The 12,468-nt window shown below is 34.2% G+C and overlaps 2 protein-coding genes across 2 annotated transcripts; one reads left to right on the forward strand and one right to left on the reverse strand.

Annotated features, from left to right (window-relative positions):
* Positions 1-686: 686 nt before the first annotated feature.
* Positions 687-3,325, forward strand: LOC145159815 (alcohol dehydrogenase 2-like). The gene is made up of 7 exons (XM_079078860.1): positions 687-917; positions 990-1,132; positions 1,211-1,248; positions 1,332-1,743; positions 2,328-2,567; positions 2,699-2,857; positions 3,073-3,325. The coding sequence occupies exons 1-7, from the start codon at positions 881-883 to the stop codon at positions 3,181-3,183; spliced, it is 1,140 nt and encodes a 379-aa protein (XP_078934986.1). The 5' UTR covers positions 687-880; the 3' UTR covers positions 3,184-3,325.
* Positions 3,326-4,671: 1,346 nt separating this feature from the next.
* Positions 4,672-7,801, reverse strand: LOC145159826 (calcium-dependent protein kinase SK5-like). Its single transcript, XM_079078872.1, has 7 exons — positions 6,932-7,801; positions 6,111-6,254; positions 5,786-5,938; positions 5,596-5,711; positions 5,329-5,496; positions 5,019-5,243; positions 4,672-4,923 (listed from the first exon to the last, which is right to left on the reverse strand). The coding sequence occupies exons 1-7, from the start codon at positions 7,536-7,538 to the stop codon at positions 4,747-4,749; spliced, it is 1,590 nt and encodes a 529-aa protein (XP_078934998.1). The 5' UTR covers positions 7,539-7,801; the 3' UTR covers positions 4,672-4,746.
* Between the last annotated feature and the right edge of the window lie 4,667 nt (positions 7,802-12,468).

Consider the following 12,468-nt stretch of genomic DNA (forward strand, 5'->3'; position numbering starts at 1 on the left):
GAAACATACCGCCATAGTGGTAATACGGAGATGAGAAATCGGTTGATCAAATGAAGGTAGTGGGGTGTTGGTATTTCTGACTGGTGTTTTTTCTTTGCTGGGTCGTTTGGAAGATGACATTTTTCAAAAAAAAATAGAGAAAAGGAGTAGAGATATGATAAAAGGTTGTGTAAAAATGTTGTGTAGAATGGTAATATATATATATATATATATATATATATATATATATATATATATATATATATATATATATATATATATATATATGTATATATATGTGTGTGTGTGTGTGTGTGTAGTAAAGTTTTTAAAAAAAAAAAAGAAAAAGAAATTAACCACAAAGACCATTCAACGGTCAAAAGCAATCAAAACCTAAGGACCAATCAAAAATCGCGGTATTCCCTAGCTGCACTGCGGCCAAGACCGCACCAGACCGCGGTCTGGGGGCAGTGTTCCTGGTCTACGTGGCACAAAGTGCGGTCTGGGACCGCACCTACACCCTTCAGTCTTAGTAGACAATAATTTTGGGACGGAAAAATATAACTTTAAAATAATCTATTTAAATGATGTTTTTTTAGAATAGATGATGTGACTTGAGTTTTTTTTTTTTTTTTTTTGTAATAAAAGTTTAACGAATGGAATTATATGGTTATATATTCTTTACAAAATCAATAATAGAATACTGAAGTGTTAAATTCTCTTCGCTTTTCAGCTGCACCAAATGGACAATTTTGTCCATGATAATGTTCATGAAGTCATCATCTGCTCGCAATTATTTATAGAACACTAAATTCGATTTCAATTCGACACCATAAAACCCCACATCACCTCCTGTAACTTCAATCGCAGTCTTTCTTCTTAAGCTCCAATCTGCAACGCCATGACGAACACCATTCCAGATGTCATTACTTGTAAAGGTACTACTACTTCTAACTTATGATTTTAATTATTTGAAAATGACGTTGTTGCTAACGGAATTGGCGGTGCAGCGGCGGTGGTACGGGAGATCGGCGGAGCAATCACGGTGGAGGAGATAAAGGTCGATCCACCAAAAGCATCGGAAGTTAGAATCAAGATGCTCTGTGCGAGTATATGTCATACCGACATCCTTGCTTGCAATGGCATACCCTTCGTAAGCCCCATTTTCCTATCAAGTTTTGAATTAGATCATATTCTAAGTTCGAAGTTCTAACCTAATTCAACATTTCAGCCTCTGTTCCCGCGAATTCCTGGACATGAAGGCGTCGGGTAGATATTTATGAATTGAGAAAAAAAAACAATTTGATTGATTTATGAAATATGAATTGGATATAGACGATTGGTGGTTGCAGGGTGGTTGAGAGCGTCGGGGAAGGCGTGACGACGGAGGTGAAGCCAGGCGACGTCGTGATGCCGCTCTACATGGGTGAATGTGGACAATGCTTGAATTGCAAGTCCGGAAGGACCAATATCTGCCATGTTTACCCGATTACCTTGAACGGACTTATGGCCGACGGCACATCCAGAATGAGCGTTGCTGCCACCGGAGAAGCCGCCTACCACCTTTTCAATTGTTCTACATGGTCGGAGTACATGGTGATCGACGTAAACTATGTGATCAAGGTTGATCCGAAGATTTCTCTCCCCCATGCCAGTTTGCTGTCGTGTGGCTTCACCACCGGCCTTGGTGCTCCGTGGAAGGAAGCTCCGGTCACTAAGGGGTCATCTGTCGCCGTCTTTGGCCTTGGTGTTGTTGGCCTCGGGGTACGTTCCTTTATCATGAGGCTCTATGGTCAAAAGATTAGGGAAAAAACACAAGGTTTTTTTATTCATTTTAACAATTTAATCATTAAATTATTAACAATTTATAATTATAATTATTATTATCATTGCATCAATGGTTAGAGCGATAAAGAATAAAATTCGAATGGCTAAATATATAAAATATCTAAATATTTTCTATGATGTTACACCATTATAATAACCATCTTTTTGTAAAAAGCACAATACAAGACATTTCTTTTTATTTGATAGATTTTGTTGTTTGCTTATTATCTTCTTGCAATAATTACAAAATAATAGAATAAATTAATTAAAGTTCTTTTGCTAAATTGATGATATGATGAAAATACCTTGATGAAAATAAGTTGTGTTGTGTTTTTCCTTAATATAAAACAAAATAACCAAGGAAAAAGTTTTTCTACGATTGTGAAATATATAATGGTTTAATCAATGTAAAAAATAATTAGGTGTTTAAATCAATGTAAAACAATAATAGTACAAATGTTAATCTTTATTTTTCCGGTTCTTTTTACCATAAAAACCGATATATTTGGAACGTTTTCTAGGCAATAAAAGGAGCACAAATGCAAGGTGCATCGAAGATAATAGGGGTTGACATAAATGAAAAGAAGGCATCAAAAGGAAAAGTATTTGGAATGACCAATTTCATCAATCCTCAAAATCATCCTGATCGATCTGTCTCAGATTTAATAAAAGATATAACTGACGGGTTAGGTGTTGACTACTGTTTTGAGTGCAGTGGAGTTGAGCCCTTGTTGAACGAAGCCATTGATGCCTCAAAAATTGTACGCATGATATGATCCGAAGCTTTGTTAATGATTATTTTTATAATTATTTACGGGAAGATATTTAAAAAAAAATTATAAAAAGAAAAAAAAAAAAAAGAATTATAGCAATGAAGATTTATTATATGCAGGGAATTGGTAGGACTGTAGCTATTGGAGTTGGGCTAGAGACCAGTTGGGCCATTAAGAACTTATCATTATTGAGTGGTCGGACCTTGAAGGGTTCACTAATGGGTGGGGTTAGGGCTCAATCGGATCTTCCCATTATACTCAACAAATGTGTTAATAAGGTGACAAACAAACTATTTATTAACATTCATTTAGGGTTGATGACTATTTTGTTTAATAATAGTTTTATAACATTTTAAATTACTATATTGAAAAATTAGATGATTAATTTAATACTAGTCTTTATAATAATAATTTATTTTATTATGAGATTAAAGATATATAATTACAGGGCAACCCCTTAACTTGACTCGTTTATCTAATTATAAATTTGCAGGAGATAGAGATGGATCAACTTCTAACACATGAAATAAGATTGGAAAATATACAAGAAGCATTCAAGATTATGAAAAAGCCGGATTGTTTAAAAATTCTTATCAAATTTTAAAAGAAGTAAAACGTAAGACGTTGGGATACAGCTAAATTAAAGTATATTGCAATTCCATATAGTTTTTAGAATAAGTTCTTGATGTTGTAATGTTGCGAATAAAGATGAGTACGAGAATGTGAAGATGAATTTTCCTTTGTTAGTGTGTGCTTATGTGTGAATTACAAAAATGTAATTTGAAAGAGGTGGGACCGTTAAAATTACCAAATTGTCCTAAAGACATATTACCAAATTGTCCTAAAGACATATATAAGTAAACCAAGTTTAACAAAATAGTCACAAAATTGGAAATTTCTTGAAAATGATACATTTATTTCGGATTTTGATTCCATGCCAAGTAACTATTTGCTATAAAGTAGTCTCTCATATTTAAAGCATTTTTCAGAATTTTCTTATTTTTATCTTAATTTTTTTTTCAAAATTTCTCAACTTAACTCGGCTTTTTTTCATTCTTATCTTTTTCATCTTTCTCGATCCACAACACATGAAAACCCTATATTTCCTAACCCACTCAATCCACTTGCCACATCATTGTTTTTATTCAATTAAATTAAAAAATATAAAATAAAATAAAACATAACATTTTTTCTTTAAAAATAAACTTTTGCTAATTTAAAAAAATATATAAAATAATTTGACAAACTAATTGGTTATTGTCAAAGTTATTATTTGACAAACTAATCAATACAAAATTAATTACTTAAAATTGATTATTGGGATCTCTTGATTATTTAAGTGTATCAAATATTTTATAAACAATTGAGACTGAGGACACTATTAAATACAATAAAAAAAGATATATTTCTAGGATTTCAAAGAGAGGCATCTATCTTCTTCAACCGCAACGAGCTAGGGTTTTTTTCTTTCTTTACCTCCTTCAAATCATCAAAATCGAACCCTAAATTCCAACCGATCTTCACTCATCCATTTCTTTAATCTCCCTTAAATATTTCTATAAAGATTTCATTAAACAGCAAAATAAAACATTGGTTCTTCAGAACAAGAGGCCACGGGTTCACCAACCCGTTACAGAGCACTAAATCGTCCAACCCGTTTCTCCTGTTGGCGACGGTACCACACCCCGCCGGTACCGGCCTAACCCGATATCCATCTCGTTCCCGACTTGTCTCCCCTCGATATAGCTATTTTTGTCATTTTCGCTTTATTTTATTCCAACAAAAAAATTTATAAATAATTTTATAACAAAAAACAAGTTTTTATAATTATTTAACAATGAGAGTTACTTATTTGACTTTTGCATTTGGTGACTGGGTCTTTACTCATTCGCAGATAGATTCACAGAAACGGATTTCGATTACAAATTCAGTTGACTATGAAGTTTGAATGTGGCAAGTAGCCAAGCCACCACATAGTCCATAAACAAAGACCAAGTCAAAGTTCAAAGTCAAAATTATATATATATATATATATATATATATATATATATATATATATATATATATATATATAAGTTCAAAGTTAACCCCATTTAGTTCAAAACCAAAAATATAATAATAATAATAATAAAATAAAAGATTAGTAACAAATTATAGGAATTAATTACTAAATGTCAACTTTTTCAGTGGTGTGATTTTTTGTTATAGGCTCTTGAGGTGCCACGACACCAAGAGCTTCACCTAGGTTTAGGTTTAGGTTGCCTCTCATAGTTCTCCTCCCAATTCCGCCATTATTACCCTTCCTCATCATCGCAGCAAATTCCCCATAATCAATCTGTCCATCCTGCGACACACATGTTTCCAACAATTAATCATTAAATAAAAGCAATAATCACCTTTTTGATATGATAATAGCGTAAGGATTAAAGTTATTATTACATTATCTTGATCGATTTCCTGAATCATTTCATCAAGATGAACTTCACCTAAACCCATCTCTTCACACGCTTGTTGAAGCTCATCAATTGTTATGTATCCACTTCCATCTTTATCAAAAAACGCAAAAGCAGACACGAGATTCTCTTCTCTCTCCAGTTTGTTCAAGTGAACAGTTGCAGCAAGAAACTCGCCATAATCTATGGTTCCACTGTTGTCAATATCAGCCTGAAATTCCCACAAATTTCAACCTCCCATAACAAAAACAAAAAAGAAAAGTGAAAGACGAAAAAGAAAAAGAACGCAAACTTACAGCATCCATCAAATCCTTGATTTCAGACTCCATAAGTTCAGATCCAACACGTTTAAGTCCCTCTTTGAGTTCCTCAAAAGTAATTGTTCCACTATTGTCTGTATCTATCATTTTGAATAACTCTTTTAATCCACCGATTTCTTCTTCTGAAAGTCTTTCTGCTATCACCTATAAATATAATGTGCAATTGTGCATAATGAATTAATGAATAATGATAATGAAGTTGTTCCTATGAATCCAATCTCACATGTCTTTTTACTTTCTTACCCTTAAAGCCATCTTCTTGAGCTTGTTCATTGCAGAAAACTGTTTGAGTCTTGAAAGTACAGCAGAATCAAGGGGCTTATCAGGTGCCATTTTGTCATCAACAATCCATGGGTGACCTAAAGAAAATACCAAAACATTATATAATTATTTTTAACAAGAACTTTCTTTTATTGTAAAGTTTCTTTCTTACATAAAACTTCATGAGCTGTAAGCCTTTTCTTGGGATTTCTATCGAGCATTTTCCTTATAAGATCTTTAGCACTGTCTGTGATTGCAGGCCATGGCTCTGATTCAAAATCGAGTTTTGCTTGTAGAATTTGACGAAAGATCCCCATTTCAGTTTCTGTAGATAGAAATTAGAAATTTAGAATCTGTTTGTTTAGATGAAACAATGGAATGGAATGACTCATTACATTCCATAGTCATGTTTGGTTGGCTTCTAGGAATGGAATGACTTTTCATATAACTTTTGTATAGTACATGTAATTATGTATACAAATAAGATTGCAAAATACCTGCCCAAAAGGGGGGAACACCACTTAGTAGAATGTACAAAATTACCCCTGCACTCCAAACATCGGATTCAGGTCCATAATGCTTACGTAAAACCTCAGGGGCTACATAATACGGGCTTCCAACCACATCAGAAAATGTTTCACCTAAAATATGAATTAAGAACCAAATGTTATGAATTACACCAAGTATATAAATAATCACACAAAGTAATTGTAGAAGCTAGCGCATAAAAGTACTAACATTATTTGATGCAATAGGAAAAACAAATTAAAAAATCACCACACACGTGTTGGAGAAGAAGTCCCAATACATGGACCCAAATGCAATTATTTAAAACTTTGCATTTTGTGAAGTAGTTCTTATCAATGTCAAATTATCACCTACTTCTAGCAAAAACAAACATAATGAAACAGTAGTGACAACACAGGGACTTCGCATAAGTTCATAGAAAAGGAAGCTAGCACATCATAGGAAGTTAGGTATAATCAAGTGAAACAAGCAATATTAAAACGACCAATTCTTTATCTAAATTTCTAACCAATAATGCATATATTTCATATAGTTTTAAATAGAAAAAGGCAAAATTATATTGATATCACCCACAAGAACAACAAGAAGATTTACAAGGAAACTAGATCAGAAGCTAAAAGCACCCTAAATCAGAAATCGGCGATCGATATCGTCCAAGACGCATAAAAAACCTAAAACAGATAGAGATAAGATAGACCCACATGAAATTATTTAGGTATTAGAGATATAAGATAATATAACCCAAGAAGGAAAATCCAAAAAAGGATTAAAAAGGAAATGGAAATTGAACCTGGTTTGTAGAAAACAGACAATCCAAAATCAGTGGCTTTAAGAGTAGCGTCTTCATGTGTAGTCGAAAAGAGGAAATTTTCAGGCTTTAGGTCTCGATGCATAACACCCAAAGAATGACAAGCTTCAACAACCCCAACAATGGTTTTAATCAACTTCGCAGCCTCTCGTTCACTATACTGCCCTTTCTGAACTATCCGATCGAACAACTCTCCACCAGCGCATAACTCCATAACGATATGAACATATAAAGCATCCTCATAAGTCCCTTTGATCCTCACAACATTCGTATGCTCAGATAAATGGTGCATTATCTGAATCTCTTTCAAAACATCTTCGTAATCCTCTCTGCAGATGAGTTTCTTCTTGGGTATCGATTTGCAGGCGTAAGGAATGCCTGTGGATTTCTCTGTGCATAGATGGGTTGTACCAAACTGCCCTTGTCCTAATTTTCTTCCGATTGTGTACAACTGTTGAAGGTTTGGGGTTTTTTGCTTGAGTACCCAGTTGGGTTTTGGGTTCGATGATGGTGGTGGGATTGGTTTCTTCAATATTGGGGGTTTTGCGGGTTGTGTTGCAGTCGATGTTGAAGTTGATGAAGACGACATGTTTGGTTTCAGAGTTGTGAACTTTACCAAATGGGTAATGCGAGAATACTATAGATTTATGAACAAGAAAGCTGTACTACGAGATGTAACTTCACCAAAACATGAACACAGAAGTATTTGGGGGCCCAGATCGCTCTTATCCCTGAAAAAACAGAGAGAGAAATAGGGGAAAGATTGTCTTTTTTCTTCTTGGTGATTGAGACTTTGAGATGAATGAATGAAAGCGGTTCCTCTCAAAACAACTTTTTTTTCTTTTTGGGAGATGGAAATAGACCGAGTCCAAGTTTATTAGATGCAATAAATTTCTTTTGCGAAAAATAAAAGAAAAAGTAAAAAAGTTTTTAATGAAATTGTAGAGATATATTATTTATATATAATATAAATGCAGATATTGTACACTGAATATAAACTCTGAAAGATTCCATTATGATGTTTGTGTAAATTTTCTTTTGAAATTATGCAAAAAGAAGAAAACGATAAAAACATGGCAAGTGCATTATTGTTTATTCGTCCTTTGCCTTATGCTTTATTTGTTATTTTCTTTAATATAATTATGGATTAGCATATTTGGTTTTTTAATCGAGTCTAGTACAATGTTTTTGTACAAATTGGACATATATATTTTTTTTTATGTAAGATGTGCGTAGCTTAATTTAGAGAGTCTTGGATTCAACTTGTATCTTCCCAAGTTCCAACACAAAAATATCAAACCGGCCTAGGCTCTTGGGAATTTCGGAAGAAATTTTTAGGATTGAGCAAAACCGAACCCAGAAACTGAAAAACCGACAAAACCGAAACCAAAACATAAACCGACGGTTTGGGTTTAAATTTTTTGAAAACCGAAAATTTGGGTTTTGGTTCGGTTTTTGAGTTTGGTAAAACCGATAGAAACCGAACCGAACCAATTATATATATATATATATATATATATATATATATATATATATATATATTGTTTATATAAATATATAATTTATATACAAATATAAATATGTTTAGCGAAGTAATGTCAAAAGCATGAGCTAGTTTAGGTGGGTAAGGCTTTCGCATGTTTTTTTGGAGGTTTTAAGTTCGAAACCTATGTCCGATATTTCACTTCTTTTATTTTCGCAGCTAGATAAACTCATCCCACATCGGCACATGATTGAAACATAGCTACATATGCTCGCGTACATAAGCACAACATACATCCTCTTCAGTTTTATTAAGCTATTAGCTTTATCCCACATCGCTTGAGGGATCAAAGTAGAAGCCATCTTCATTTCTATATAAGTGAGGATATGAGATGATAGAAAAACAGTTTTAGGTTTGGTTTAGCTCATAAACCAAAACCGAACCTGAAAACCCGATTTAGAAACCGATAAACCATAAAACCGAACCCATGGGTTTAGGGTCGGTTAGGGTTTAAATTTTTAGAAACCGGTGTTCGTCGGTTTGGGTTTGGTTTTGGGGCAAAACCGGCCCATGCTCAGCCCTAGAAATTTTATAGATAAAACTCAAGGAATCAAATTTGTGTTTTGTAAGAACATATGCATTTACACAGGCGATAAGAAAAACAATTTCTAATATGTGATTAGTATCTTAAAGTTAGTTACAAGTGAATACTCTTATAAAATTGTTAGACTATCTGGTATGGGCAATGCCCACCGGCATTTTTATGACATGGAAACGGAAAACAGCGTTACCACGACACAAACACTGACCCGGGCTCCCTTTTTTGGTGTTACGTTTCTTCCCGTGGTGCTGGTAATGAAGGGCAACACCCGCTTTTTCTTTCTTCCTTCCTTTGTGTTTCTTCTTTCTTGGCCTCACAACTGCGTTGAAGGCTTGGAAGACCACCCCCAAATAATGTGATGGAAAAAATATGATGATGTGGCCTTTCAAACGACGTTTTTTTGGTTTCCCATACCGTGCAACCTTATACGTTTTAGAGTTACTAGAGTTACAACAAAAAAAATTCAAAATTATACATTTATGAATGAAGGCCGGTCGATAACTTCCTGATAAATAGAAACCACACGATTTTATGTGCTTTTAATCTGGACCGCTCTAAGTATCTATTTTCAGGTTTTTTACAGTTTTTTGGTCCATGTTTGGCTCCATAGAAGACGACCTTCTTCTCCATGTCTCCCTTCCACGATTGATTCATCTGTTTGGTTCAATCTGTTTGTTCTTTCTCTTTCAATATTGCCCACGATCCCATGAACCCTAAATGTCAATCGGATGTACGTGACTGATTTACCCCTATATAAGAGTACATGTCAATTCTAATTTTCAGAATATCTTAATTGATTCAATTGTTTCATCAATCACAGAGCAGAAATCGACCAAAAACATTTATGCCATTGAAGAACATTCAACCAAGGTGAATTTATTGCACAAGGTAATTTTTACGTGTGTTTTACTTCCTGTTCTTGCAAAAATGTAGATTTTTTCTACATCCGATTGTGAAAGTGAACTGAATTTAGCATGCACTTTAGTCCTTACAAATCCCAATTTCACCAGGAAATTTGTGATTAGGTACTCTATATATATAAATTTCATTCAAATTAACAATTTATAACGATTGGTTTATTGTTTCAGATATGTCGGTTCGAAAAAGAAAACAAAAGGACATTGGGTCTTTGTAAATACATATGGAAATAAGTCATCGATCTATGACTTTTGAATATGAGAATTCGGAAGACGAGTTGTCTGATACTACACCCTACATACAACAAAAAGAAAACTTGGGTTACCGTTCACAATCATAATCGAGTTATGAAACTTCGTGATGAATATGATGATGATGAGTATTCGTAACAACCATTAAATTAGTTCCCATGTGTTTTTATTGTTGGATTAGATGTCTAAGCCAATAACTAAATTGGTATATACTTGAATTATTAACAAAAACTTTTTGGGATGCCCTCAAACCTAGTAATTGAATAGAATAACTTATTTAGATAGAGAAACCGATTTATTTGTTTATTATATGATCAATAAATTGCAATAAATGATTTGTTAATATATTATGAGAAGAATATATTAATTAAAAATAATATTATTTAATTAAGAATTAATCAGAATTAATTTTGGGAGTAATTGGATTAATTAAAAGTGCAAGGACCTAAGTTGTAATTGTTTAATAGTTGAACAAAAGACATTCCAGAACCTTCCATAAGAGGTGGACGGTTTGGAGGGCATGCTAGGGTTCTAGAGTATCCCTTTTAGATAATTAAGAAGCCAAATAATTACCTGATTTAAGATATTATTGTTTTAATCAAGTAAGACTTATCTAGGGTTTTCCTAATAGCTATAAATAAGGTCCCATAACTCTAAATTTTGGTCAATCATTCTTTCTCAAGCGCATAGCCGAAATTTGCTTCTCATCACCTCTCTCTTCAAGTTTCCTTGGTTTCTAGGGTTTGGGTGTGAACCATCAGAGGTACAAGATTTCTAGTGCTTGCTTCCAAGAGTGTTTCAAGAAAGATATGTTTGATTGTTTACTATAACAATCGAAAAGGTATGTAACCCCTAGCTTGTTTATGAATTTCGAAAATAGCTAGGGCTTATAGGATTCTTGTTGTTCAATCGAATGTTACTTCAATAGTGTTATGACTAGATCTAATAGGTTGCATGTACACTTAAGCGTATAAGGATTTATCCGCATTGTTGCATGTAAAACCCATCAGTGGTATCAAAGCGTATGGTTGTCTAACATGTAACACATTGTCTTCTAGGTGTTCCTTTTATACCCTTGTTATAAGAATTGTTGGCAGAATGGGTCCCTAGTAGCGTTTGAAGAAAAACGCATATCCAATAGAACGCTATGCGTTCGTTAGGGACGTTATGCGTCCATCTTGGACCCTATGCGTTCTCGGCCTGGACTCGAAACCCTAATTTTTAGGGTTTGGACCCTATTTAAGCATCATTATAACCCCATACCATTCCTTATCTCCAGCCTCCATTCCTCATTGACCTCATTTCGAAACCCTAAAGTGTGTGAGTGTATTTTAAGCTTGGAGAGTCATTTTGGTGTCATTTGTGTACTCTTGGTGGTGAAGGAAGAACCTAGAAGTTGTGGTGTTTCACTCAAGGCCTTGGATCCAACATCTCCACTCCTTTGTGCATCTTCTGGAGGTATAAAACTCCAACCTTGATAAGCATTTCATTTAGATCTAGTTTAGCATAAAGTTGGCACCTTTTTTGTCCCAAATCTTAATCCTTGCGAGTATGGAATACTCCAGGACCTTTGAGTCGTCCTTTCATATGTTTTAAGGTGTGATAAGTCATAAAAATGAAGTCTTGGTCGTTAGTTTCCTTCCATGCATGAATTAGGATTTCTTATTGGGTTAAGAAGTGCACATTTTTTATATTAAGCACTTATTAGCCATGCAAGACCATAAAGTTGGAAACTTAATGGTTAAGGACGTTAATTTAGGGCTAGATCTGGAATTTGAGCAAAAGAGCTTAAGGATTAAGCTCTTAATGGAAAAAAAATGGGAACAGCTGGAGAATGCTATTCATTCCCTATAGAACGTCATGCATTGAAGAATGTTATGCGTCCGTTCTGGACGCTATGCGTTCTCAACTGGGTTGACTTTTTGACTTTTGACTTTTTGACCAAGTTTGACCTAAGGGTATTTTGGGTATTTTGAATTATAGTTGAGTATGGTCAATTGTCATTAAGTAGGTGTTCGGTTGAGCTTATCTCGGAGCAGAGTCACGTTCAGCTATTATTTCGTCTATCTATGAGGTGAGTCTTCTTACCACCTTAAGTGGGTCGAAGGCACCAAGGTCGGGCAACTGTAGTGTATGAGTAGAATGTATGCTATTGTATGATTTTGACTGATGTGATTGCATGATTTATGTATGGAGCTAATCTAGGCTCGGAGTCATTATGGACTCGGGGTTGATACAAACCTGGGGTTGATAAGAACCCGACACA

The sequence above is a fragment of the Lactuca virosa genome, chromosome 1 (genome assembly GCF_052849685.1).
Source record: "Lactuca virosa cultivar CGN04683 chromosome 1, Lactuca_virosa_CGN04683_v6, whole genome shotgun sequence".
NCBI classification, from domain to species: domain Eukaryota; kingdom Viridiplantae; phylum Streptophyta; class Magnoliopsida; order Asterales; family Asteraceae; genus Lactuca; species Lactuca virosa.

What these genes read in the sequence shown, in the direction of transcription:
- LOC145159815 (XM_079078860.1), top strand. Translation starts at nt 881, where the DNA reads ATGACGAACACCATTCCAGATGTCATTACTTGTAAAG. An exon ending in AGATGTCATTACTTGTAAAG is followed by an intron (nt 918 to 989) that starts GTACTACTACTT and finishes TTGGCGGTGCAG; the next exon opens with CGGCGGTGGTACGGGAGATC. An exon ending in CCATTGATGCCTCAAAAATT is followed by an intron (nt 2,568 to 2,698) that starts GTACGCATGATA and finishes TATTATATGCAG; the next exon opens with GGAATTGGTAGGACTGTAGC.
- LOC145159826 (XM_079078872.1), bottom strand. Translation starts at nt 7,538, where the DNA reads ATGTCGTCTTCATCAACTTCAACATCGACTGCAACACAACCCGCAAAA. An exon ending in TCAAGGATTTGATGGATGCT is followed by an intron (nt 5,244 to 5,328) that starts GTAAGTTTGCGT and finishes TGGGAATTTCAG; the next exon opens with GCTGATATTGACAACAGTGG. An exon ending in AGGAAATCGATCAAGATAAT is followed by an intron (nt 4,924 to 5,018) that starts GTAATAATAACT and finishes TGTGTGTCGCAG; the next exon opens with GATGGACAGATTGATTATGG.